General features: G+C 55.9%; 1 protein-coding gene and 1 long non-coding RNA gene across 2 annotated transcripts; one reads left to right on the top strand and one right to left on the bottom strand.

Moving 5' to 3' along the window:
* Nucleotides 1-1,211: 1,211 nt before the first annotated feature.
* ZC3H4 (zinc finger CCCH-type containing 4) lies at nt 1,212-24,973 on the bottom strand. The gene is made up of 15 exons (XM_062020265.1): nt 24,843-24,973; nt 24,437-24,730; nt 15,539-15,758; nt 14,238-14,348; nt 13,786-14,008; nt 11,748-11,890; nt 11,561-11,657; nt 10,321-10,466; nt 9,052-9,165; nt 7,337-7,448; nt 6,875-6,984; nt 6,398-6,756; nt 5,830-6,218; nt 5,432-5,683; nt 1,212-2,902 (listed from the first exon to the last, which is right to left on the bottom strand). The coding sequence occupies exons 1-15, from the start codon at nt 24,971-24,973 to the stop codon at nt 1,395-1,397; spliced, it is 4,209 nt and encodes a 1,402-aa protein (XP_061876249.1). The 3' UTR covers nt 1,212-1,394.
* LOC133629595 (uncharacterized) lies at nt 21,618-23,027 on the top strand. Its single transcript, XR_009821084.1, has 3 exons — nt 21,618-21,887; nt 22,295-22,350; nt 22,839-23,027. It is a non-coding gene; the product is annotated as an uncharacterized LOC133629595 (long non-coding RNA).
* Nucleotides 24,974-24,983: the final 10 nt, after the last annotated feature.

The following is a 24,983-nucleotide window of genomic DNA, read 5'->3' as shown; positions in this document are numbered from 1 at the left end:
GGAGAGAAAAGGGAGTAAAAAGGGAGTAAAAAGGGAGTGGAAAGGGAGGGAAAAGGGAGTGAAAAGGGAGCGAAAAGGGAGTGGAAAGAGAGAGAAAAGGGAGGGAAAAGGGAGCGAAAAGGGAGCGGAAAGGGAGTGGAAAGAGAGTGGAAAGGGAGTGGAAAGGGAGTGAAAAGGGAGGGAAAAGGGAGGGAAAAGGGAGGGAAAAGGGAGAGAAAAGGGAGTAAAAAGGGAGTGGAAAGGGAGGGAAAAGGGAGTGAAAAGGGAGCGAAAAGGGAGTGGAAAGAGAGAGAAAAGGGAGGGAAAAGGGAGAGAAAATGGAGCAAAAAGGGAGGGAAAAGGGAGGGAAAAGGGAGCGAAAAGGGAGGGAAAAGGGAGGGAAAAGGGAGCGAAAAGGGAGTGAAAAGGGAGTAAAAAGGGAGCAAAAAGGGAGGGAAAAAGGGAAGGGAAAAGGAGTGAAAAGGGAGCGAAAAGGGAGGGAAAAGGGAGGGAAAAGGGAGAGAAAAGGGAGAGAAAAGGGAGAGAAAAGGGAGGGAAAAGGGAGAGAAAAGGGAGTAAAAAGGGAGTAAAAAGGGAGTGGAAAGGGAGGGAAAAGGGAGTGAAAAGGGAGCGAAAAGGGAGTGGAAAGAGAGAGAAAAGGGAGGGAAAAGGGAGCGAAAAGGGAGCGGAAAGGGAGTGGAAAGAGAGTGGAAAGGGAGTGGAAAGGGAGTGAAAAGGGAGGGAAAAGGGAGAGAAAAGGGAGTAAAAAGGGAGTGGAAAGGGAGGGAAAAGGGAGTGAAAAGGGAGCGAAAAGGGAGTGGAAAGAGAGAGAAAAGGGAGGGAAAAGGGAGAGAAAATGGAGCAAAAAGGGAGGGAAAAGGGAGGGAAAAGGGAGCGAAAAGGGAGGGAAAAGGGAGGGAAAAGGGAGCGAAAAGGGAGCGAAAAGGGAGTGAAAAGGGAGTAAAAAGGGAGCAAAAAGGGAGGGAAAAAGGGAAGGGAAAAGGAGTGAAAAGGGAGCGAAAAGGGAGGGAAAAGGAGCGAAAAGGGGGTGAAAAGGGAGTGGAAAGAGAGAGAAAAGGGAGCGAAAAGGGAGTAAAAAGGGAGCAAAAAGGGAAGGGAAAAGGGAAGGGAAAAGGGAGTGAAAAGGGAGAGAAAAGGGAGGGAAAAGGGAGCGATTTGGAGCTGCTGCAAGGGAGAAAAGTGGGGGGAAGGGCTGTAAATCCACCTTATATGGCTAAAGAAGAACCAAAACAAAGCTGAAGGAACCCAAACGACCCCGAGCTGACCCCTGGGGGAGGGAGGGAGGAGGGGAACGGGTGAGGGCGCCGTGGCTGGAGGGGAAGGGGGTTATTCTGGTGAGGGCGCCGTGGCTGGAGGGGAAGGGGGGTTCTTTTTGGCTTGTCTCTTGTCAGGTTTCACTGACAGAAAGGAGAAGCTGTGGGATCAAAGCCCTTGAAGACATCTTTGAGGGAAGCAGCGTCCTGCTGGTCGCTTTCCCTGGCCGGGCTGTTGCCAGCAAAGGGGCTCCCGGCACCAGATTTGGCAGCACCGGCTTTTACCATCCCATAGACCGAAGGGACAGGTAGGTTGTGAACACCAGGCTGAGGGTTGTTGCTGCTTGTTGTGGTGGTGGTGGTGGTGGTTGTGGTGGTTTCTGTGGTTGTGGTGAGCGGGAGGGAGTTGCTGGTGATACCAGGAGGGGGGTTGGCTTTAGGACGAGGCCGGTTGTAACTGTTGTACCTGTCCGTGGTTGTTTCTGTCGTGTTTTTCTCTCCTTCGCCTTGTTCCAAAGCTGAACGACGGGTGAAAAGCGGCTCCTTGGCTTTGCCGGTGGCTGCTTTGGCGCTCTCACCCCCTCTGCTGGCAGAAGCGCCGTCACTCGGACACTCCGAAGCTTTGCTGGGAGTCCTGGGGTCGTACAAGCTGATGGCACTCAACACACTGCTCTGCCCACTCCCTTTGCTCAACCCCCCTGCTGTCAGCAGCCGGGGGTCGTAGGGGGCGATGGCTTGAGACCCCTCGCTGCTCCCACACGACCCTTCCGAGGTTTTGGGGTGCCTGGGGAGGGAGGTTTCGGGGGGTTTCTGGAGGCGGGGGTCTGCTGGAGCTTTCCTGACGCGGGGGTCGCTGGGTTTGTCGCTGGGGTTGGGTGAGGGGCCGCCAGCAGCGTTCACAGTCTTTAAGATCCTGGAGAGGAGCTCGAAGTCGGGGAGGGAGGATGAAGATGAAGGAGGGGGATCCCCAGAAACCTGCGCCCCCCTTTGCCTGGGGTCCGAAAGGGTCGCTTGGGGTCTGTTGAGTCGAGGGTTGAGGGTTGGGAGGGATTGTAGGGCTTGGGGGAGGGGGATAAACTCTTGCTTGGGGATGGGGAGGGGGATGAGATCCTCAGGGCTCCAGAGGATCATCCGGGAGAAGTTGGGTTTGGTGAGGACAACGTCCTTCTTGATGTGGCTGAACTGCTGCAGCTGCGAGCGAGGGTCCCGCAGGGAATGTCCAGGCAGCGGATCCAAAGGGATGCTGATGGGTTTATCCCTTAAAACCCTTTCCCCTTCCTCTTCCTCAGGGAGCAAAAGGGCTTTGTGGCCACCTCCTGAATGAGGAGCTTCTGCTTTAGGGGTTGAGGAAGGACCGAGGCGAGCCAAGCGCGGGTCGCTGGGCGCGGAGTCGCCGGCGGGGTCGGAGGAGCGGGACAAACGGGGGTCTCGCAGCCGGGGGTCGGCAGGACGGCTGCTGCCACCCACGTGGCTCTTGTGAAGCCGGGGGTCGCTCACAGAGGAGGATGAGGAGGGTCCCATGTCCCCCCCGAGGTGGGAGGCTGGAGGGTGGGATCTGGCTGAGCTTTGCTGCCGCAGGGTTTTGAGGATGGAGGTGACGCTGCTGCCGCCTTCGTCTTCGTCGCTCGAGTACCAGTTGCTGGTGTCGCCTGTGAGGAGGGATGGGGAGGAATGAGAGGGGTGAGGTTGGGGTCAGGGAAGGTGTCCCCCCCAAAAGGTGAAGGTGTCTAAAGGGTGAAGGTTCCTCAAAACACAATGATCCCCAAAAGCTCAAAGGTCTCCAGAGCATGAAGGTCCTCAAAAGGTGAAGGACACCAAAGGGTGAAGGTCTACAAGAGCTCAAAGGTCTCCAGAACCTGGAGGTCCTCAAAAGGTGAAGGACACCAAAGGGTGAAGGTCTACAAGAGCTCAAAGGTCTCCAGAACCTGGAGGCCCTCAAAAGGTGAAGGACACCAAAGGGTGAAGGTCTACAAGAGCTCAAAGGTCTCCAGAACCTGGAGGCCCTCAAAAGGTGAAGGACACCAAAGGGTGAAGGTCTACAAGAGCTCAAAGGTCTCCAGAACCTGGAGGTCCTCAAAAGGTGAAGGATACCAAAAGGTGAAGGTCTGCAAGAGGTGAAGGTGCCCAAAACATGAGGGTCCCTACAAGGTGAAGGTGCCCCCAAAAGGTGAAGGTGCCCAAAGGGTGAAGGTTCCTCAAAACACAATGATCCCCAAGAGCTCAAAGGTCTCCAGAACATGCAGGCCCTCAAAAGGTGAAGGACCTCAAAATGAGGGTCCCTAAAGGGTGAAGGTGTCTAAAGGGTGAAGGTTCCTCAAAACACAGTGATCCCCAAAAGCTCAAAGGTCTCCAGAGCATGAAGGTCCTCAAAAGGTGAAGGACACCAAAGGGTGAAGGTCTACAAGAGCTCAAAGGTCTCCAGAACCTGGAGGTCCTCAAAAGGTGAAGGACACCAAAGGGTGAAGGTCTACAAGAGCTCAAAGGTCTCCAGAACCTGGAGGCCCTCAAAAGGTGAAGGACACCAAAGGGTGAAGGTCTACAAGAGCTCAAAGGTCTCCAGAACCTGGAGGCCCTCAAAAGGTGAAGGACACCAAAGGGTGAAGGTCTACAAGAGCTCAAAGGTCTCCAGAACCTGGAGGTCCTCAAAAGGTGAAGGATACCAAAAGGTGAAGGTCTGCAAGAGGTGAAGGTGCCCAAAACATGAGGGTCCCTACAAGGTGAAGGTGCCCCCAAAAGGTGAAGGTGCCCAAAGGGTGAAGGTTCCTCAAAACACAATGATCCCCAAGAGCTCAAAGGTCTCCAGAACATGCAGGCCCTCAAAAGGTGAAGGACCTCAAAATGAGGGTCCCTAAAGGGTGAAGGTGTCTAAAGGGTGAAGGTTCCTCAAAACACAGTGATCCCCAAAAGCTCAAAGGTCTCCAGAGCATGAAGGTCCTCAAAAGGTGAAGGACACCAAAGGGTGAAGGTCTACAAGAGCTCAAAGGTCTCCAGAACCTGGAGGTCCTCAAAAGGTGAAGGACACCAAAGGGTGAAGGTCTACAAGAGCTCAAAGGTCTCCAGAACCTGGAGGCCCTCAAAAGGTGAAGGACACCAAAGGGTGAAGGTCTACAAGAGCTCAAAGGTCTCCAGAACCTGGAGGCCCTCAAAAGGTGAAGGACACCAAAGGGTGAAGGTCTACAAGAGCTCAAAGGTCTCCAGAACCTGGAGGTCCTCAAAAGGTGAAGGATACCAAAGGGTGAAGGTCTGCAAGAGGTGAAGGTGCCCAAAACATGAGGGTCCCTACAAGGTGAAGGTGCCCCCAAAAGGTGAAGGTCCCTCAAAACACAATGATCCTCAAGAGCCCAAAGGTCTCCAGAGCATGGAGGTCCTCAAAAGGTGAAGGACACCAAAAGGTGGACTTTTGAGGGAAAAAGTGGGGTTTAGGTGGCTTTTTGAGGAGAAAAGGTGGGTTTAGGTGAACTTCTGAGGGGAAACGAGGGGTTTGGGTGGATTTTTGAGGGGAAAAGTGGGTTTTAGTTGGACTTTTGAGGGAAAAAGTGGGTTTTAGTTGGCTTTTTGAGGGGAAAAGTGGGTTTTAGTTGGCTTTTTGAGGGAAAAAGTGGGTTTTAGTTGGACTTTTGAGGGAAAAAGTTGGTTTTAGTTGGCTTTTTGAGGGGAAAAGTGGGTTTTAGTTGGCTTTTTGAGGGAAAAAGTGGGTTTTAGTTGGACTTTTGAGGGAAAAAGTTGGTTTTAGTTGGACTTTTGAGGGAAAAAGTTGGTTTTAGTTGGCTTTTTGGGGGGAAAAGTTGGTTTTAGTTGGACTTTTGAGGGAAAAAGTTGGGTTTAGTTGGACTTTTGAGGGAAAAAGTGGGTTTTAGTTGGACTTTTGAGGGAAAAAGTTGGTTTTACTTGGACTTTTGAAGGAAAAAGTTGGTTTTAGTTGGCTTTTTGAGGGGAAAAGTGGGTTTTACTTGGACTTTTGAGGGAAAAAGTTGGTTTTAGTTGGACTTTTGAGGGAAAAAGTTGGTTTTAGTTGGCTTTTTGAGGGGAAAAGTGGGTTTTGCTGGACTTTTGAGGGAAGCTAGTGGTGGCTGTGGCCTTGTGAGGGGAGGATTTGTCCTCCAGGCCCTCCAAGGGCTTCTCCAACCACAATGCTTCTGTGAGTTCCTCCCTTCCCCCTGTAACATTTTGCCACTTGCCTTCCTCGTTCTCCCGCTCCTGCTTGTTGCTCTCGGCCAACCTCCGAGCTCTCTCCTCTTCCTCCTGCTGCTTCTGCTGGATTCTCAGGTAAAGGGCTCTTTGTGCTGAGGGCATGAAGTCAGGGATGCTGCCTGCTGCCTTTGGTAAGCCTTGGGGGCCTCCTTCACACAAAGCATCGTGATCCAAGGAGGGATCAGGGAACATGTGCTCTCCTGGAGGTCCTGCCATGTCCTCATACCCCCCATAATCATCTGCCAGAGGAAAAGAGCATCCTTGAGTTAAAGATCCCAAAAGCTGAGCGAGAAACAACCCACTTCTGCCCCTTCCCAAGCTGATGCTGGGCCTGGGGCACCCCCCTGGGTACCAACAGCAGCGTGATCCCAGGGAAGGGATGTACCTGGGTCTCCCATCATGCCATGATCCATCTCCAGACCTTCCTGCTGCTGGTAGAAGTTGTCATAGAAGCCTTGTGAGGGTGGGCCTGGTGGCATCATGCCTGAGTGGGGGGAGTCATCGGGGCCATAGGGCATCATGGGGGGACCAGGGCCCATGGGGGGGCCGGGGTTCATCCCTGGGCCCATTGGCATGTCTGGGTGCATGTCAGGGTGCATGTCTGGGTGCATGTCTGGGTGCATATCAGGGTGCATGTCAGGGTGCATGTCTGGGTGCATGTCTGGGTGCATATCAGGGTGCATATCAGGATGCATATCAGGGTGCATGGGTCCAGACATTGGTCCTGGGGGTCCTCCTGGCCCAGGGAACCTTGGGGGAGGTGGTCCTGGGTGCCTGAAAGAGAAGATCTACTTTAACCTCTTGCAGGGACAGATTTGGGACCTTCCCAAGCAGCAGCACCCCCCCCCCCTCCAAAAAACAAAGGGCAGAAGAAACCTCTTGCCAAGGCACCAACCCCCAGCAGCTGGAGCTGCAGCGAGGGCAGAGCTCCAGAAGCCAAACTGGTGACCCACCTCACTCCCAGCTTCTCTGCCAGCTGCCCAGTGGGCCTCACAACGATCTCAAAGAGGGAAGGGATCTTCTTGTACATGTCCTGCTGCTGCTGGAGCTGCTGAGGTGACAGAGGCTCGTGCATCGGCGGCGGCATCTGCGGCCCCGGCGGCGGCAGCGGCGGAGGGGGAGGTGGAGGAGGACCCCCGGGCATCATCCTCCCGTTGGGAGATGTTGGAGCTGGTGGGCCAGGAGGGCGAGGAGGGGTGGGTAACAAACCAACCCCAGGAGGTGGTTTAGGGAGAGGGTTGATGCCTTGTTTCTTTAGCTCTTCCACTTCTTTCTCGTCCTCAGCTCCCGCTTCTGCGTCATCCGCCAGCATCTGAGGGGATGAGAGGAGGAAGGAGCTCATCTTCTCCCTCTCTCCACCTGTGGCATCTCCTTCCAGGGGTGGAAAGCAGAAGGTGAAGGTGCTGATGCTCCTCCCAACTCCCCTGTACCTTATCCAGAAGCTCCCTTGTCTCCTCAGTGAGTGGGTCGTGGGAGAACATGCAGTCATCCCCGTTGATGCAGTTGCCCGTGGTGTGGAAGAGCTTACAAGGGAAATCCCGTGTCACCCGTTAAGGAACAACAGAAACCTTGAAGAAAGAGTTAATCCCACAGCCACAAGAGGCTCCAGGAGCTGCAGACTTTCAAATGCAGCTCTGTCAGGCCACAGGAATTAAACCATCACCCCAAGTCACTTCCCTCTCCCTTCTCCTCTTTCCCCTCCTGCTTGGTTTCCTTGTGGGTTCAAAGCACCACAAACCTCATTTCACCAAAGGTGAGGCTGAGGAGGAACTGAGAAGGCTGCAGGAATGGGGGATGGGGTTGTTTTTCTTCCTCTCTCACCCTGTGACCAACCCTCTTTCCTCCAAGGTAAAGGGTCTGAGAGCAGGCTGTGGGAAAGCCCCAAAGGATATCGTGCATGTAGGGGCAGTTCTCAGCCCTGGCACAGTAACCAGTGATGTAGAACTTGCACAGTTCCCGTTTCTTTGGCAGCTCAATGTCGTGGCTGAAGTTGCAGTGGTCACCCTGGAGGGAAAGGAAAGGGTGAGGAGGTGTCTGTCACCTCAGAGGGATCAGAGAATCACAGCAGGGTGGGGGTTGGAGGGGACTTTAGGGATCATCCAGCCCAACCCCATTGCAGAAGCAGATTCCCCTGGCTCAGGGGGCACAGGAATGAGGCCAAGTGGGGTTGGAGGCTCCTCAGGAGCTTCCCAAACCCTCCCTGGGCAGCCTGGGCCAAGGGTTTCTCCTCCTGTGCCAGTGGAACCAGAGGATCACACAGTGATGGGGGTTGGAAGAAAGCCACAGAGCTCCTCCAGCCCTAAAGCAGGTTCCTGGTGCTCAGGGGGCACAGGGATGAGCCCAAGTGGGGTTGGGAAGCTCCTAAAGACCCTCCCTGGGCAGCCTGGGCCAGGGCTCAGCACCAAAGGAGCTTCTCCTCATGGTTCCAGTGCAACCAGAGAATCCCTTCAGAGCTCTTTAGACCTTGAAGAGTTTCTCCAGCCCTGAAGCAGGTTCCTGGTGCTCAGAGGGGGCACAGGAAGGTGTTGAGGTGGCTTTGGAAGCCACCTGAGATGCTCCAAAGCCTCCCTGGGCAGCCTGGGCCAGGGCTCCCTCAGCTCAGCACCAAAGGAGCTTCTCCTCCTGTTTCAATGGGACTGTTTGTGCTCCAGCCTGTGCCCATCAGCCCTTGTCCTGTCCCTGGACACAACCAAGTGCTGCCCCAAGCTCCTGACACCCCTCATTTGATGGGGAGAGGGAATCTCAAGGGCTTGGAAGGGACCTGGGAAGCTCATCCCCTGTCACAGCAGGAGCAGCTGGAGCAGGGGGCACAGGGACTCATCCAGCTGGGTTTGGGATGGCTCCAGAGGACACTCCACAGCCCATCTGGGCAGCCTGGGCCAGGAGTTTCTCCTGTGCCAGTGGGACCAGAGAATCACACAGGGATGGGGGTGTGAAGGGAGCTCTGGAGCTCCTCCAGCCCTAAAGCAGGTTCCTCATGCTCAGGGGGCTCAGGGATGAGCCCAAGGTGGGTTTGGAATGTCTCCAGAGCAGGACCCTCCACAGCCCAGCCTCCAAACCCTCCCTGGGCAGCCTGGGCCAGGGTTTTCTCCTCCTGTGCCAGTGGAATCACAATGTGGGGGTTGGAAGGAAGCTCTGGAGCTCCTCCAGCCCTAAAGCAGGTTCCTCGTGCTCAGGGGGCACAGGGATGAGGCCAAATGGGGTTGGGAAGCTCCTGAGGAACCTGGGCAGCCCCTTCCAGTGCTCCCTCACCTCACAGACTCCTCCTTGTGTGCCTTTGGAAGCTCTGATGTTGCAGTTTATCCCCCTTGCCCCTTGTCCTATCCCTGAGCACAGCCTGGCTCCATCCTCCTGACACTTGGAGACATGGCTGAGCTCAGCCCTCAGGCTCCTCTTGCCCAAAGCTGCAGAGCCCCAGCTCCCTCAGCCTCTCAGCACAAGGCAGATGCTCCACTGCCATCACCTCAGAGCTCTCTGTCCCTCTGCAACTGATGGGCCCAGGGGAGTCCTCATCACGAATCACTCTATGTGGGTACAAACCCCTCCCTGCCATGAGCTGTGGCCCTGGAGCTGATGTTTAAGGAGCTGTACAGAGTTTCTCCCTTACCCAGGTGCATCTGCCTTCCACAAAGTACTTGCAGATCACTTTCCCTTTCTTATCAGACTGCTGGTGGGGTTTGTCGTGGTCGTTCCGCCGGTAGCTTCCAGCACCTCCTCCATCCTGGGGGGAAAAGGGGTGGGAACACAAAGAGGAGAGGAAGGACAACATGTGAGAGGGAGCAACTCTGAGATTTGGGGTGAAAAGGAAGGGAGGGGGGAGGGGGAAGAGGAATGTGCCAAGCTCTGGCTTGAGGAACCCAACAGAGAACCAAAATGAGGGACGTAAAGGTGAATGTGCCAAGCTCTGGCTTGAGGAACCCTCCAGGAACCCAAAGTGAGGGGGATAAAGGTGAATGTGCCAAGCTCTGGCTTGAGGAACCCATCAGAGAACCAGAAATGAGGGGGATAAAGGTGAATGAGCCAAGTTTTGGCTTGAGGAACCCTCCAGAGAACCAAAATGAGGGAGGTAAAGGTGAATGTGCCAAGCTCTGGCTTGAGGAACCCAACAGAGAACCAAAATGAGGGAGGTAAAGGTGAATGTGCCAAGCTCTGGCTTGAGGAACCCATCAGAGAACCCAAAGTGAGGGGGATAAAGGTGAATGTGCCAAGCTCTGGCTTGAGGAACCCATCAGAGAACCCAAAGTGAGGGGGATAAAGGTGAATGTGCCAAGCTCTGGGTTGAGGAACCCAACAGAGAACAACAAATGAGGTGGATAAAGGTGAATGTGCCAAGCTCTGGGTTGAGGAACCCTCCAGAGAACCAAAATGAGGAGATAAAGGTGAATGTGCCAAGCTCTGGCTTGAGGAACCCAACAGAGAACCAGAAATGAGGGGGATAAAGGTGAATGTGCCAAGCTCTGGCTTGAGGAATCCATCAGAGAACCCAAAGTGAGGGGGATAAAGGTGAATGTGCCAAGCTCTGGCTTGAGGAACCCTCCAGGAGCCAAAATGAGGAGATAAAGGTGAATGTGCCAAGCTCTGGCTTGAGGAACCCAACAGAGAACAACAAATGAGGGGGATAAAGGTGAATGTGCCAAGCTCTGGCTTCAGGAACCCATCAGAGAACCCAAAGTGAGGGGGATAAAGGTGAATGTGCCAAGCTCTGGCTTGAGGAACCCATCAGACCACCCCAACGACCCCTTCCAGAGCCACACCAGCTTTGGTGGATCCCAGGGGCCATCCTGATTGTTCCCTCCCTGCCAAGGTTTCCCCTGAGGCCTGGCTGGGTTGGCAGGGGGGCACAGCAGAGCTTGGGGAGCAGGGGGCTGCTGCTCACCCCCATGTCCTCGTCGTAGTAGTCGTCGTCGTCGTTGATGGCGCCGCCTTTGCCCATCCCGCTGCGGTTCCCACCTCGGCCCCGGCCTCGGCCCATTCCCTTGTTGCCTCTTCCTCTGGGGCCACGACCACGGCCACGGTTTAGACCTGAAACACATCCCCCAGGGGTCACAGGAGCACAAAGGGTTGGAAGGGACATGGGGAGATCATCCAGTGTAACCCCCACTGCCAGAGCTGCTGGAGCAGGGGGCACAGGGACTCATCCAGCTGGGTCCAGAGGACACTCCACAGCCCATCTGGGCAGCCTGGGCCAGGAGTTTCTCCTCCTGTGCCAGTGGAACCAGAGACTCACACAGTGATGGGGGTGGGAAGGGAGCTCCAGAGCTCCTCCAGCCCTAAAGCAGGTTCTTCATGGTCAGGGGGGACAGGGATGAGGCCAAGTGGGTTTTGAAGAGCTCCAAGGAATGGTTGGGGTTGGAAGGGACCTTTAGAGCTCATCCAGTGCAACTCCCCTTCAAAAGGAGGTTCCCTCTGGTTCAGGGGGCACAGGGATGAGCCCAAGTGGGGTTGGGAAGCTCCTGAGGAGCCTCCAAAGCCTCCCTGGGCAGCCTGGGCCAGGAGTTTCTCCTCCTGTGCCAGTGGGACCAGAGGATCACACAGTGATGGGGGTGGGAAGGGAGCTCCAGAGCTCCTCCAGCCCTAAAGCAGGTTCCTCATGGTCAGAGGGGGCACAGGAATGTGTTGAGGTGGGTTTGGAAGCCACCTGAGATGCTCCAAGCCCTCCCTGGGCAGCCTGGGCCAGGGCTCAGCACCAAAGGAGCTTCTCCTCATGGTTCCAGTGCAACCAGAGAATCCCTTCAGAGCTCTTTAGACCTTTAAGAGCTTCTCCAGCCCTAAAGCAGGTTCCTGGTCGTAAGAGGGGGCACAGGAATGTGATCAGGTGGGTTTGGAAGCCACCTGAGATGCTCCAAAGCCTCCCTGGGCAGCCTGGGCCAGGGCTCCCTCAGCTCAGCACCTCCTGTGCCAGTGGAACCACACAATGGTGAGGGATGGAAGGAACCTCCAGCCCTAAAGCAGGTTCCTGGTGGTCAGAGGGGGCACAGGGATGAGCCCAAGGTGGGTCTGGGATGTCTCCAGAGCAGGAGCCTCCCCAGCCCATCTGGGGAGCCCCTTCCAGTGCTCAGTGTCTCTTTGGTTTCTGTCCTTCCCCCCTCCTGCCAGTGCCCCCTTTCCCCACTCACCCCTGCCACGATTCTCTTTGCTCCTGCGATACTGGTTCAGCTCCTTGGAGTAATCATCGTAGTCATCGTCACCCATGGGCTCCTCGTTATCACAGTACTGCAGGTGACACAGCATCAGTGAGCCTCTTCCCCAGAGCCAACCCAAGCCTTCAGCCTCCCCAGAGCATGGCAGAGCATCAGCACTTACCTCCATCTCTTCATCATACATCTCCTCCTCTTCCTCGGGGTGGTCGCTGCGGCCTCGGCCCCGGTTGCCTCGGCCCATTCCTCGGCCTCTCATCCCGCCTCGGCCGCCTCGGCCTCGGTACCCACGGCCTCTGCCACGGCCCCCTGAGGAAGCAAATGGAGCCCTGATAGAATCACAGCAAGGGAAGGCTTTGAAGGGACCTTTAGAGATCATCTCATGCAAGCCCAACCCTCCTTCCCTGAGCTGCAGAGGGACAGGGAGGGGCTGGAGAGAGCTCGGAGGTGATGGCACTGGAGCATCTGCCTTGTGCTGAGAGGCTGAGGGAGCTGAGGCTCTGCAGCTTTGGGCAAGAGGAGCCTGGAAGGGGCTGCCCAGATGGGCTGGGGAGGCTCCTGCTCTGGAGATATCCCAAACCCACCTTGGGCTCATCCCTGTGCCCCCTGACCATGAGGAACCTGCTTTAGGAGCCCTGGAGCTTCCTTCCCACCCCCATCACTGTGTGATCCTCTGGTTCCACTGGCACAGGAGGAGAAACTCCTGGCCCAGGTTGCTCTGGGAGGGTTTGGAGCATCTCAGGTGGCTTCCAAACCCACCTGATCACATTCCTATGCCCCCTCTTACCATGAGGAACCTGCTTTAGGGCTGGAGAAGCTCTGGAGCTTCCTTCCCACCCCCATCACTGTGTGATCCTCTGGTTCCACTGCACAGGAGGAGAAACTCCTGGCCCAGGCTGCCCAGGGAGGCTTTGGAGGCTCCTCAGGAGCTTCCCAACCCCACTTGGACTCATTCCTGTGCCCCCTGAACCAGGGGAACCTGCTTCTGAAGTGGGGTTGGGCTGGAGGAGCTCTAAAGGTCCCTTCTATGATCCCAACCCGAACCCCCTGGAGCATCCCAAACCCATTTGGACTCATCCCTGTGCCCCCTGAGCACCAGGAACCTGCTTTAGGGCTGGAGAAGCTCTTCAAGGTCTAAAGAGCTCTGAAGGGATTCTCTGGTTGCACTGGAACCATGAGGAGAAGCTCCTTTGGTGCTGAGCCCTGGCCCAGGCTGCCCAGGGAGGTTCTTTAGGAGGTTCCCAACCCCCCTTGGGCTCATCCCTGTGCCCCCTGAGCACCAGGAACCTGCTTTAGGGCTGGAGGAGCTCTGGAGCTCCCTTCCCACCCCCATCACTGTGTGATTCTCTGGTTCCACTGGCACAGGAGGAGAAACTCCTGCTCTGGAGCCATTCCAAACCCAGCTGGATGAGTCCCTGTGCCCCCTGCTCCAGCTGCTCCTGCTCTGGCAGGGGGGTTGCACTGCATGAGCTCCTCAGGTCCCTTCCAACCCTTGTGATCCTGGGCTTCTGTGACCCAGGCTGGAGCAGATCATGAGGAGCTGCAGCCCATGGGAAGGACCCACGTTGGAGAAGCTCCTGAGGGACTGTTCTCCCTGGGGATGTCCCACACTGGGGCAGGAGAAGCTCCTGAGGGACTGTTCTCCCTGGGGATGTCCCACACTGGGGCAGGAGAAGCTCCTGAGGGACTGTTCTCCCTGGGGATGACCCACACTGGGGCAGGAGAAGCTCCTGAGGGACTGTGTCCCGTGGCAGGGACCCCACACTGCAGCAGGGGGAGTGTGATGAGGCCTCTCTGCAGCAGCAGCAAAGCCCATCTGTGATGAACTGAGCACAACCCCCACCCCCTGTGCTGCTGTGGGGGGAAGGAAGGAGAGTCCTGGGCAGAGGAAGGGGTTGGTTTGAGGTTCAGGGTTTATTTCTCATCTCCCTGCTCTGCTGCTTCATTCCTAAACCAAACCTTTGCTCCCCAGCCTGAGTCTGTTCTGCCCCATGGCACCAGTTGCTGAGCCACCCTCCCTGCCCTTATCTCCCCCAACCTCTCCTCTGGCCACTTGAGGAGTGACAGAGCTCCATGGGCATCACCCACCCAGGGTTAAACCCACCCCACAGAGCTTCACACCAACACCTCTGGGTAGTTTGAGCATGAGCTGAGCCCTTCTTTAGCCACACAGCACCCAAGGAAGGTGCCACATTCAAAGTTACCTCGTCCCCTGTGAGATCCCTCCTTGGCTCTTCGGTATTGGTTGAGCTCTTTGGCAAAGTCATCATAATCTTCCTTGCCCATGTCTTCATCCTCCTCCCCCTCATAGGGGACATAGTCCTCGTTCTCATAGTCCTCATACATGCCATAACTCTTGCTGTCCATTTTGGAGTAGCTCTTCTTTGGCATGGGAGCGCTGTGGGAGGACGGATACTGCTGGTGGGACTTTGGGAAAGGCACAGAGAGGTTAGTGCTGATGAGATGGGAATGTAGGGAGCTTAATGCTGTGTCTTAAACAAAGACACCCAATGAAACAACACTTCAACAGCACTTGAAGTGTCCAGGTTCAAAAGGGGGTCGGAGCCAAAGGAGTTGTGGCTCAGGGATGGGACTGGATGGGTGCCCATAGCCCAAGCTGGCAGTGCCAGCTGCCCTTGCCCTGGGGAGTACTTACAGAGGAGTAGGGAGGGCTGTATTCCCTGTATTTCCTGTGCTGCTTCTCTGCAGGGCTGAAGTCTGAGTCGTCACTGTAGTCAGAGAAGTCGTCGCTGGAAGACGCGTGGCGCTGGAAGGGAAAGGCACAGGGTGAGGGTGAGACAGGGCAGGAGGAGAGCTGGGAGCTCAGCAACCTCCTGAGGGGCTGCAAGGGCACAGTCCTGCAGCTGGGCAGCAACCAGCCCATGGGCAGCCCCAGGCTGGGGCTGAGCTGCTGGAGAGAAGCTCCAGGAGAGGGATCTGGCACTGCTGGGGGAGCAGAAACTGCCCCTGAGGGGGCAAGAAGGGCAGGGGGAGCATGGGGGGGCATCAGGGTGTGGGCAGCAGGGCCAGGGGGCTTCTGCTCCCCCTCTGCTCTGCTCTGCTGGGGCTTCAGCTGGGCTCCTGGGGCCAGCTCTGGGCTGCCCAGCTCCAGAGGGACAGGGAAGGGCTGGAGAGAGGCCCAAGGTGCTGAGGGCACTGGGACATGTGTGAGCAGAGGGACCTGGGCAGGCTGCAGGGCTGGGCCAAGGGCAGGAGCTTCACCCAGAGCTACATGGGGGGTGTCAGGAGCTTGGGGCAGCACTTGGTTGTCTCCAGGGACAGGACAAGGGCTGATGGGCACAGGCTGGAGCACAAACAGTGCCATTGAAACAGGAGGAGAAGCTCCTTTGGTGCTGAGCTGAGGGAGCTCTGGCCCAGGCTGCCCAGGGAGGCTTTGGAGCATCTCAGGTGGCTTCCAAAGCCCCCTCAACACCTTCCTGTGCCCCCTCTGACCACCAGGAACCTGCTTTAGGGCTGGAGAAGCTCTTCAAGGTCTAAAGAGCTCTGAAGGGATTCTCTGGTTGCACTGGAACCATGAGGAGAAGCTCCTTTGGTGCTGAGCCCTGGCCCAGGCTGCCCAGGGAGGTTCCTCAGGAGCTTCCCAACCCCACTTGGACTCATCCCTGTGCCCCCTGAGCACCAGGAACCTGCTTTAGGGCTGGAGGAGCTCTGGAGCTTCCTTCCCACCCCCATCACTGTGTGTTCCTCTGCTTCCACTGGCACAGGAGAAACTCCTGGCCCAGGCTGCCCAGATGGGCTGTGGAGTGTCCTCAGGAGCCATCCCAAACCCATCTGGATGAGTCCCTGTGCCCCTGCTCCAGCTGCTCTGGCAGGGGGGTTACACCTGAAGCTTCCCAAGTCCCTTCCAACCCTTGTGTCAAGGAGCTGCAGCCTAAGAAAGCCTGGCAGAGGGAGGCAGAGAGGAGCTGGGATGCTGAAGGCAAAAGCATGGCTCACCTTGTGTTTGGATTTCCTTTTCTTCTTGGATCTCCTCTTCTCCTTCTCTCTCTCTTTCCTCCGCTTGCGTTTCATCCTCCTGTGAGCTTTCTCGTCATCAGAGTCGCTGTGATGCTTCTCCCCTTTCTCCTTCCGACTCCTGCTGTGAGATCTGGAGGGATCCTGAGCCTCCTCCCCTCCATCATCCTCCAGCTCCCCTTCCTCCAGTTCTCCATCCTCCCTGGAAAGTGGAGAGACTAGTTGAATTCACAGGCTCACTGCATGAGGGGAGGTTAAAGGGACCTTTAGAGCTGCTCCTGCACAATCCCACTGCTAAAGCTGGTTCCTCGTGCTCAGGGGGCACAGGGATGAGCCCAAGTGGGGTTGGGAAGCTCCTGAAGGATCTCCCTGGGCAGCCTGGGCCAGGAGTTTCTCCTCCTGTGCCAGTGGAACCAGAGGAACACACAGTGATGGGGGTGGGAAGGAAGGTCCAGAGCTCCTCCAGCCCTAAAGCAGGTTCCTGGTGCTCAGGGGGCACAGGGATGAGCCCAAATGGGGTTGGGAAGCTCCTGAGGAACCTCCCTGGGCAGCCTGGGCCAGGGCTCAGCACCAAAGGAGCTTCTCCTCATGGCTCCAGTGCAGCCAGAGAATCCCTTCAGAGCTCTTTAGACCTTGAAGAGCTTCTCCAGCCCTAAAGCAGGTTCCTGGTGCTCAGAGGGGGCACAGGAAGGTGTTGAGGTGGCTTTGGAAGCCACCTGAGATGCTCCAAAGCCTCCCTGGGCAGCCTGGGCCAGGGCTCCCTCAGCTCAGCACCAAAGGAGCTTCTCCTCCTGTTTCAATGGGACTGTTTGTGCTCCAGCCTGTGCCCATCAGCCCTTGTCCTGTCCCTGGAGACAACCAAGTGCTGCCCCAAGCTCCTGACACCCCCCATGTAGCTCTGGGTGAAGCTCCTGCCCTTGGCCCAGCCCTGCAGCCTGCCCAGCTCCCTCTGCTCACACATGTCCCAGTGCCCTCAGCACCTTGGGCCTCTCTCCAGCCCTTCCCTGTCCCTCTGGAGCTGGGCAGCCCAGAGCTGGCCCCAGGAGCCCAGCTGAAGCCCCAGCAGAGCAGAGCAGAGGGGGAGCAGAAGCTCCCTGGCCCTGCTGCCCACACCCTGATGCCCCCCCAGGCTGCCACTGCCCTTCTTGCCCCCTCAGGGGCAGTTTCTGCTCCCCCAGCAGTGCCAGGTCCCTCTCCTGGAGCTTCTCTCCAGCAGCTCAGCCCCAGCCTGGGGCTGCCCATGGGCTGGTTGCTGCCCAGCTGCAGGACTCTGCCCCTTGCAGCCCCTCAGGAGGTTGCTCAGTGCCCAGCTCAAGCTGCTCAAGATGTGCCAGAGAGGCTCACAGAGCCCAGCTGGGATTGCAGACAGCAATGAGACTCTCTCCAAGCTGCTGTGGCCCCACAGATGCCCTCACACCTTATGGCTGTGCAAGAACCATTTCCCTTAGGTGTAATCAGAGCCAATTCCCCTCTCCCAGGAGCTCTGGCAGGCCTGGGGCTTGCAATCACTCTCCACCTTCCCCCTGCCCTCCAGAGGAACACACACCTGTGGCTAAAGCCTTAACTGCCATGCTGAGGAGGGATTAATTAGCTTTGGTTTGGTTAGTCCATGTGTCTCTCCCCTGTTTTGACTGGCACTGCTCTGGCATCGAGGTTTACAGGAGGTTACAGCCCTGGAGCTGTGTCCTGAGCAAGGATTCAGCTCCCTGTGCTTACAGCCACGAGGAGCAAAGAGGCTCCCAAGAACAACAAGTGGGGCTGCTGCTGCAAAGCACCAGGAGATGGGACAAGGTTGAGGTGCCAGGAGGACCTGTGAGCTGCTGAGATGAAGGTGACTGATCCAATCACAACCAGAAGCCTGAGAAATGACCCTGACAGTGATGTTTAGACACCAAGTAACCTCTTCCTACAGGCAGCATCATCTCCCCCTCCTTCCCAACTCCACTTGTGCTGGATTTGAGTGAGCTGGGGACAGAAACATGCCACAGCAACCCCTTGGAGGGGTTGATTTCAGTGCTGGGAAGGTGCTGTGGGGGGCAATTCTGGAAGCATGGAGCTTGCTGAAGGGTTTTAAGAGAGAATTTGATGTTTGGGGAGTTCAAGATGCCTGAAAGGGACCCTGAAGGAAGAGTTAGAAGTGAGGTTGTGCATTTCTAGGGGGTTGCTCACTGTGGTGGTGCACAGGGAAGGAGCCCCAGCTGTGAAGTAGCTGCAGAGGGTGTGGAAAAGACTCATCTTGGGGCCTTTGCCATCCTTCCTGCTCCTCCTCATCTACAGGGGATGATCCCAGCCCTGCTGCTGGCTGGGCTGTGAGCTCAGCAGTAGGGCAAAGCTGGAACCTGGAGATGGCAACAACCCCTTGGTCAAAGAAAAGCACCTTTGTTAAGGGTAAAACAGCAGGAAGCAAAGGAACACAAGGGTTGGGAGGGACCTGGGGAGCTCATCCAGTGCAACCCCACTGCCAGAGCAGGAGCAGCTGGAGCAGGGGGCACAGGGACTCATCCAGATGGGTTTGGGATGGCTCCAGAGCAGGAGTTTCTCCTCCTGTGCCAGTGGAACCAGAGGATCACACAGTGATGGGGGTGGGAAGGAAGCTCCAGAGCTCCTCCAGCCCTAAAGCAGGTTCCTCATGCTCAGGGGGCACAGGGATGAGTCCAAGTGGGGTTGGGAAGCTCCTGAGGAGCCTCCAAAGCCTCCCTGGGCAGCCTGGGCCAGGAGTTTCCCCTCCTGTGCCAGTGGAACCAGAGGATCACACAGTGATGGGGGTGGGAAGGAAGCTCCAGAGCTCCTCCAGCCCTAAAGCAGGTTCCTGGTGCTCAGGGGACACAGGGATGAGCCCAAGGTGGGTTTGGGATGTCTCCAGAGCAGGAGCCTCCACAGCCCATCTGGGCAGCCCCTTCCAGTGCTCCCTCACCTCACAGATTCCTCCCTGTGTGCCTTTGGAAGCTCTGATGTTGCAGTTTATCCCCCTTGCCCCTTGTCCTATCCCTGAGCACAGCCTGGCTCCATCCTCCTGACACTTGGAGACATGGCTGAGCTCAGCCCTCAGGCTCCTCTTGCCCAAAGCTGCAGAGCCCCAGCTCCCTCAGCCTCTCAGCACAAGGCAGATGCTCCACTGCCATCACCTCAGAGCTCTCTCCAGCCCTTCCCTGTCCCTCTGGAGCTGGGCAGCCCAGAGCTGGCCCCAGGAGCCCAGCTGAAGCCCCAGCAGAGCAGAGCAGAGGGGGAGCAGAAGCTCCCTGGCCCTGCTGCCCACACCCTGATGCCCCCCCAGGCTGCCACTGTCCTTCTTGCCCCTGTTGCTGCCTCAGGCTCCCCCTGCAGTCCCCCAGCTCCCTTTCCCCTACAAGAGCTCACTCCCCAGCCTCTGCTGGCCCATGGGGTTGTTCTTTCCCAGATCCAAGTGCCTCCACTTGCCTTCCTCAATACACCTGCACAAAGCTTTGCTGGTGGGTTGGGGTTTCTTTGCTTGGAAGAGGAGCACAGGGATGCCAAGATGACCTTCAAACAATTCAGGTGGGTTTAAGCAGCTGAGGCTTTGTAGGAAGTGACAAATGACACTGGATTTACTGGTCACTGCAGCTCATTTCACTGTTGCACTTGAGGACCTTAAAGGTCTTTGTCAACCTCAACAGTCCTATGACCTACTCAAGATCTACTCAAGACATTATTGCTCCTCCCTGGAACCTTCTGGAAGTCCCAAATCTGCCCAGGGAGGGTTTGGAGGCTCCTCAAGAGCTTCCCAAACCCACCTGGACACATTCCTGAGCCAGGGGAAGCTGCTTGAGCAGGGGCTGGATGAGCTCTAAAGGTCCTTTTCCAACCCATTCTCTGATGATTTCACCTCAGGCTTCTAATTTCAGGTGATCTGAAGGGAAATCTTTGGTAGGGACTTGGAGAAAACAGCCTTCTGCCTGGTGCTGAGCCCCAAAGGTGGCTGTTTAGCAGTGTGGTGTGAGTCTGTGGTGGGGTTTGGGGCAGGGGGGAGACTGATCCCACAGCAAATTCAACTCTTAAGTGTGGTAAAAGCAAGACAAACCTCAAACTGAGCTGGAAATCGTGGGGTAGAAGCAAGAGAAACCTGAAACTGAGCTGGAAACCAACTGGCTGAGCTTGAGGAAGGGTCTGTTTAAAAGAGGGAGTGGGTTTGGGTTTGTTATTTGCACAAGCAGATGGTCCCAGTTGAAACCAACCCTCCCCAAGCTGGTTTAGAGCAGGGGATTTAAACCCAGCTCCCTCTGTATGACAGGACAGAGGGATCACAGAGTGCTGGGGGGTGGAAGGGACCTCAAAAGCTCACCCAGCCCAACTCTCCTGCTCAAGCAGGTCCCACCTAGGTCAGGGCATGTGCTGCTCAGAGCTCTGTTTAGACACACAGGTGGTTTTCCCTCCTGGAGACACCAGGCCAAGCTTTTCAGAGCAATCCTGACCCTCAGCTAAAGGTTCCTCAGCACACAATTAACCCTCCAGCACTGAAACCATGGAGGAAGCAGCATCAGGAACCCTTCAGCAAGCTCTGGCCTCTCACCAAAACACACCAGATTCCTTCAGAGCAAAGGGGAAACCCATCAATCAAGGGATAAAGCCTGGCTTTGAAGGCAAAGGGGCTGCCTCAGACACTCAGGGCAGGACTCCTGAAGGTTTATCAGTGCTCTACAGACCTCAGGGTAGACCAGTTGATAAGGGAGAGGTGCTCAGAGCTCTCTCTGGGCTGTCACAGGGGCAAATCCTCCTCCTGCTGTGTCTGAAATCGCTGCTGTGAGCACAGAAGGGAACCCTCCTGGCCCTCAGCTTGGGACTCCTGGCAATGAGAAATCACCTCCACTTGCCTTTCCTTTCCATTTCCTTCTCTTTTCTCTCTTTCCTTTCTCTATTCTTTTCCTTCCTTCCCTTTTCTTTACTCTTTCTTTCCTTTCACTTTTCTCCTTTCTTTCCTTCCTTCTTCCTTTCCTGCTTCTCTTTAATCTCTTTTCTTTCCTTCTCTTTACTTCCTTCCCTTTCCTCCTTTCCTCTCCCTTTCCTTTCCTCTCCTCCTTTCCCTTCCTTTTCCCTACTCTTTCCTCTCCCTTTCCTTTCCCTTTATTCCTCTCCTCTCTTCTCCTTTCCTTTCCCTTTCTTTCCTTTCCTCTCCCTTTCCTTTCCTCTTCTCCTTTCCCTTCCTTTTCCTTTCCTCTCCCCTTTCTCCCTTCCCTTTCCTTTCCCTTTCTTCCTCTCTTCTCCTTTCCTTTCCCTTTTCTCCTCTCCTTTCCTTTCCCTCCTCCTTTCCTTTCCCTTTCTTCCTCTCCCTTTTCCCCTTTCCTTCCCTTTCCCTTCACTCCTTTCCTCTCCCTTTTCTCCTTTCCTTTCCCTTTCTCTTTCCCTTTCTCCTCTCCCTTTCCTTTCCTTTCCTTTCCTTTCCTTTCCTTTCCTTTCCTTTCCTTTCCTTTCCTTTCCTTTCCTTTCCTTTCCTTTCCTTTCCTTTCCTTTCCTTTCCTTTCCCTCCTTTCCTTCTCTCTTCTCCTCTCTCCTCTCCTCTCCCTTTTCTCCTTTCCTCTCCCTCTCCTTTCTTCTTTCCCCTTCTTCCTTTCCTTTCCTTCACTCCTTTCCTCTTCCTTTCTTCCTTTCTCTCCTCTCCATTTTCTCCTCTCCTCTCCTCTCCTCTCCTCTCCTCTCCTCTCCTCTCCTCTCCCTTTCCTTCACTCCTTTCCTCTTCCTTTCCATTTTCTCCTTTCCTATCCCTTTCTTCCTGTCCTTTCTTTCCCTTTCTCCCCTCTCCTCTCCTCTCCTCTCCTGCTGAAAAGACACCCTGGAGGGGGTTCCTGGGATTTGCTTCAGCCCTTTCTTTAAGCCTCCCTAACAAAGCCTGGCTTGACCCCAGGAGCCTCAGCAGAACAAAGCCATCCTCAGAAAGCAAAACCAACCCCCTTTCCCTGCTAAACCCAAGCTCATTCCAGGCAGGGGCTTTGCTTTGCTCCCACCCTGACTGAACTGATGGTGAAACAACCTGCCTGAACCTTCCCAGGGTGAAGAAACCCAGAGCTCTCTGAGCAAATCCTGAGCAGGAGGAGGCTGAGCCCAAACTGCCCCACGAGTCTGACTCCTCCTGCTAATGTTTAACTAAACCCAAACCATGGCTCAGATCAGAAGCAGCCACTGGCTCCTGTCAGCCTGGCCCTGCAAACCCCAAAGGGTCCCTTTTCTACCCCCCTCCCAAAAAGGAGAGAGAGGGGGGAGGGTAAAAAAGGAACCTAGAAGCTTTCCAGCAGCTCATCTTGCTTTTTTCTAACACCCTTTCCAAGTCCTCTGGGTCAAACACTCCCCTGTGTCTGCCCCAAGCAGGGGGCAACCAGAGGTCAGTTTGGGTTTGAAGGGGAGTTTGGGTTCTTTTAAGGGCAGCACCAACACCAGAACTGAATCTATCAGAGAGAGGGGGGAGGGGAAAATGATGCTACCAGAGGTTCTTCTCCCCCTGAACCAAAACCATGGCCAGAGCAGTGAAGTTCTCAAGCTCTGATGGCTCACAGGGCATTGGAGTCACCTCAGTTTGATGGGCTCGTGGTTAAGTTCAAGGGTCCCCATCCAAACCAGTGAAGAGCAGTGAGAGAAAGGGAGAGGAGACACCACAACCCTTGGTCTTGTATGAACCACCCCCAGCCCCTGGAATGCAAGTAAATGTCTGACAGACCCTTGCCAGAGGGAGTGCTTGAGTTATCTGACAGCTTAAGCAGATGGAAACACCTTGTTCTTGCTTCTTTTTAGGGAGTAAAGACAAGAGGGGGGGGGGAGCAAAACCATCCCTGGAGCAGTGCTTAGAGGTAACACTGGGGGGTTTGGGGGGGTTTGATGCCACTTGAGAACATAAAGTGGATGAAAAAAAGCCTCTAAAGTGTGTGTTTTTGGGGTGTCCAAAGAAAGAAAGAACCCAAGAACATCAGTTGGCTTGAAAGAAGGGGGGGGAGGGGGAGGTACCACTGTGCACCGTGTTGTTCCTTTGGGCTTGAAGCATGTTACAAAAGGAGAGGGGGGAACCAAAAAGTGGAGCTTTTTCCTTGCACCTGAGGGACAACAGAGAGAGGAGGGGGGGAGAGGAAAAGCAAAAAGGGAAGGAAAAAGCTGAGGGAGGTTTGTTACAACCTGGGTGCTTTGCCACTGTACATCACCACTTCCATTTCACCACTCATGAGTGCAGAGGGGATGGGGAGGGGGGTTTGTGTGATGACATTGGTGCTTTTGCCACCTCTTTTTGACACAACTCTGTTGTTTTTAACCAAAAAAAAAACCTTTCCCAACTGTCTCTTTTTAGAGTCAACCCAATGGGAATGAGGATGGAGGCTGAAGACAAAAGGATCCACACACACCCCTGTGCCCAGGTGGCACCCAAAGGGGGTTAAAAGAAGAGTTGAGGGGGTTTTTCTTCCCCCACCTCAACAAGGCATTTCAGGTGCTACTTCAAGGTCACAACAGGCATCTCTGGGAGTCAACTGTGTGCTTTTGGTGACTTTCTTTTGGTCTTTTTAAACGTTTCACCACTGTCATTACAAAGGGATCTGCTTGGTTTGTACACAGTGTCAACCCAGGGAAAGGGAACCTAAGGATGATTTTGGGGTGTGGTGGTTGGGGAGGGGGAGTTGAGGAAGGGAAAAAGGGGGGGGGAGAGTGTGGGGATGGGAAAGGGATTGAGTTATTCAATTAAAGAGCTTACTTACCAACCCAACCTCACATGGCAAACACAAACCTCAAGAGGCAGAAGCATGCTGATGCACACCTTGCCCTCCAGGAGAGTGGGAAGGCACCAAACCTCACTCAATTGGAGCTTTTTTGGGGTGTTTTTTAACCCCCCTTTTTGTTCTTTTCCTAGGTCTTGGGCTGTTTATTTTGGGTGGGGTGGGGGGGTGGTTTTTTTGGGGGGCCAATCTGGCTAGATGGGGAAAACCAAGTGGTGATAAAGGAAACAGCTAAAGTGATGTTGGAGGAGGGGGAAGGGAAGAAAGTGCTTTGACAGACGTTTTCAGAGGAAAGATGAGGCTTCTGGGGGGGTTTATAGGAGATAAACATTCAACCTTTTAAGAGCTGGCAGCACTGGAAGCGAGCCTTTCCCTATCAAGAGGGGAAAGGGGGGGAGGTAGAGGCTATAACACCCCCAAAACTCCCCCCTGCCCACTGCCCCCCCAACCCTCCTGTGCTGTTTCAAACCAGGAAGGTTTTTCAAGGAGCAGCAGGAAGAGAAAATAGAAAGGGGAGGAGGAGGAGGAGGGTGTGAAGGGAGGAGGAGGGTGAAGGGAGAAAGGGGGGAGGGGGGGGGGGGGGGACACGTTAATGAGGCCAAGAGCTGCCCCAAGGAGAAACAAAACGTCATTAAAGACCTCATTAAGGAACTCCCCCTCACCCAAAAAGACACAGAACCCCACCCCCAACCTTGACGAGGAAAGCTCCTAACAGCCCCCCACCCCTCTCCTCGGCCCTCCTCCAACCCCTCTGTCCTCTCACACCCCCCTGGACACCCCCTTTCCCCTCCCCCTGCGCTGCCCTCAGGGGCCTGCCAAGGCCTCAACCTCCTCCTCCTCCTGCTCTACCCAAAACAACCCCCCACCACACACACATCACCAAAATCCCCGTGGCCCTACCTCTGACCCCGCTTCTCCCCCTCCCCAAATCGAGGCCTAAACACCCCCCCAAACCCCCCCGTTAAAGACATGAGGCCTAAGCCCTGGCTCCGCTCACCTCAGGCCTCGCCTGCCCCCCCCCCCCCCCCTCACGACCACCGATCGCTCCCTCCCCCCTCGCGTCCCTCAACCCACCCACCCCACCCTTCACCTCCCCCCTCCCCAAACCTGGTCCGGCGAGCCGGACAGACAGACAGAGACAGACAGAGAAGGCTCTCGGGAGAGGCGGTTACTGGACCTTTCGTCCGGGCCGTGGTGGTGGTGTTGGTTGGTGTTGGAGCGGCGGCCGGGGGAGGCTGCAGCTGCCGCTGTCGTGGTGGTGGCAGGACGGAGAAGGGGGGTTGGAGTGAGGGCTTGGGGGGGAAGCGGCGGCGGCGGGGGGGGACACTGGGGCTCTCCACGGCCATGGGCAAAAGAGAGAAGGGGGTTTGAGGAGGGGAGAGGTGGGAAAGGGGGGGGGGGCAAGAGGTGAGAGAGGGGGTGGGAAAGGGGGATCCGGAGTGGGGGGAGCGAATAGGGTGGGGCACAGTCACTGTACAGCGCGGGGGGTCAGCTCAGCTCGGCTCGGCTCGGCTCAGCTTATCCGCCCGCCCCGCCCCCGCGCTCCAACGGGCAGGGCAACACAAAATGGCGCCCGCCCGCACGCAGCCGCGCCGAGGCAGCGCCCGTCACGGCGCGGCCGGAAAACAGCCGAGCGCTGACGGAAAGAGCCGAAGCGGGACGCCAGGGGCGGGAAGACACGAAGTGAGGGGTGTTGAGGGTAGGGCGAGTCCATTCGAATGGAG

Source organism: Colius striatus, unplaced genomic scaffold, assembly GCF_028858725.1.
Source record: "Colius striatus isolate bColStr4 unplaced genomic scaffold, bColStr4.1.hap1 scaffold_93, whole genome shotgun sequence".
Lineage (NCBI taxonomy): Eukaryota > Metazoa > Chordata > Aves > Coliiformes > Coliidae > Colius > Colius striatus.
Note: the sequence above shows the minus strand (reverse complement) of the source record. Positions and strands in the feature narration are given on the sequence as shown.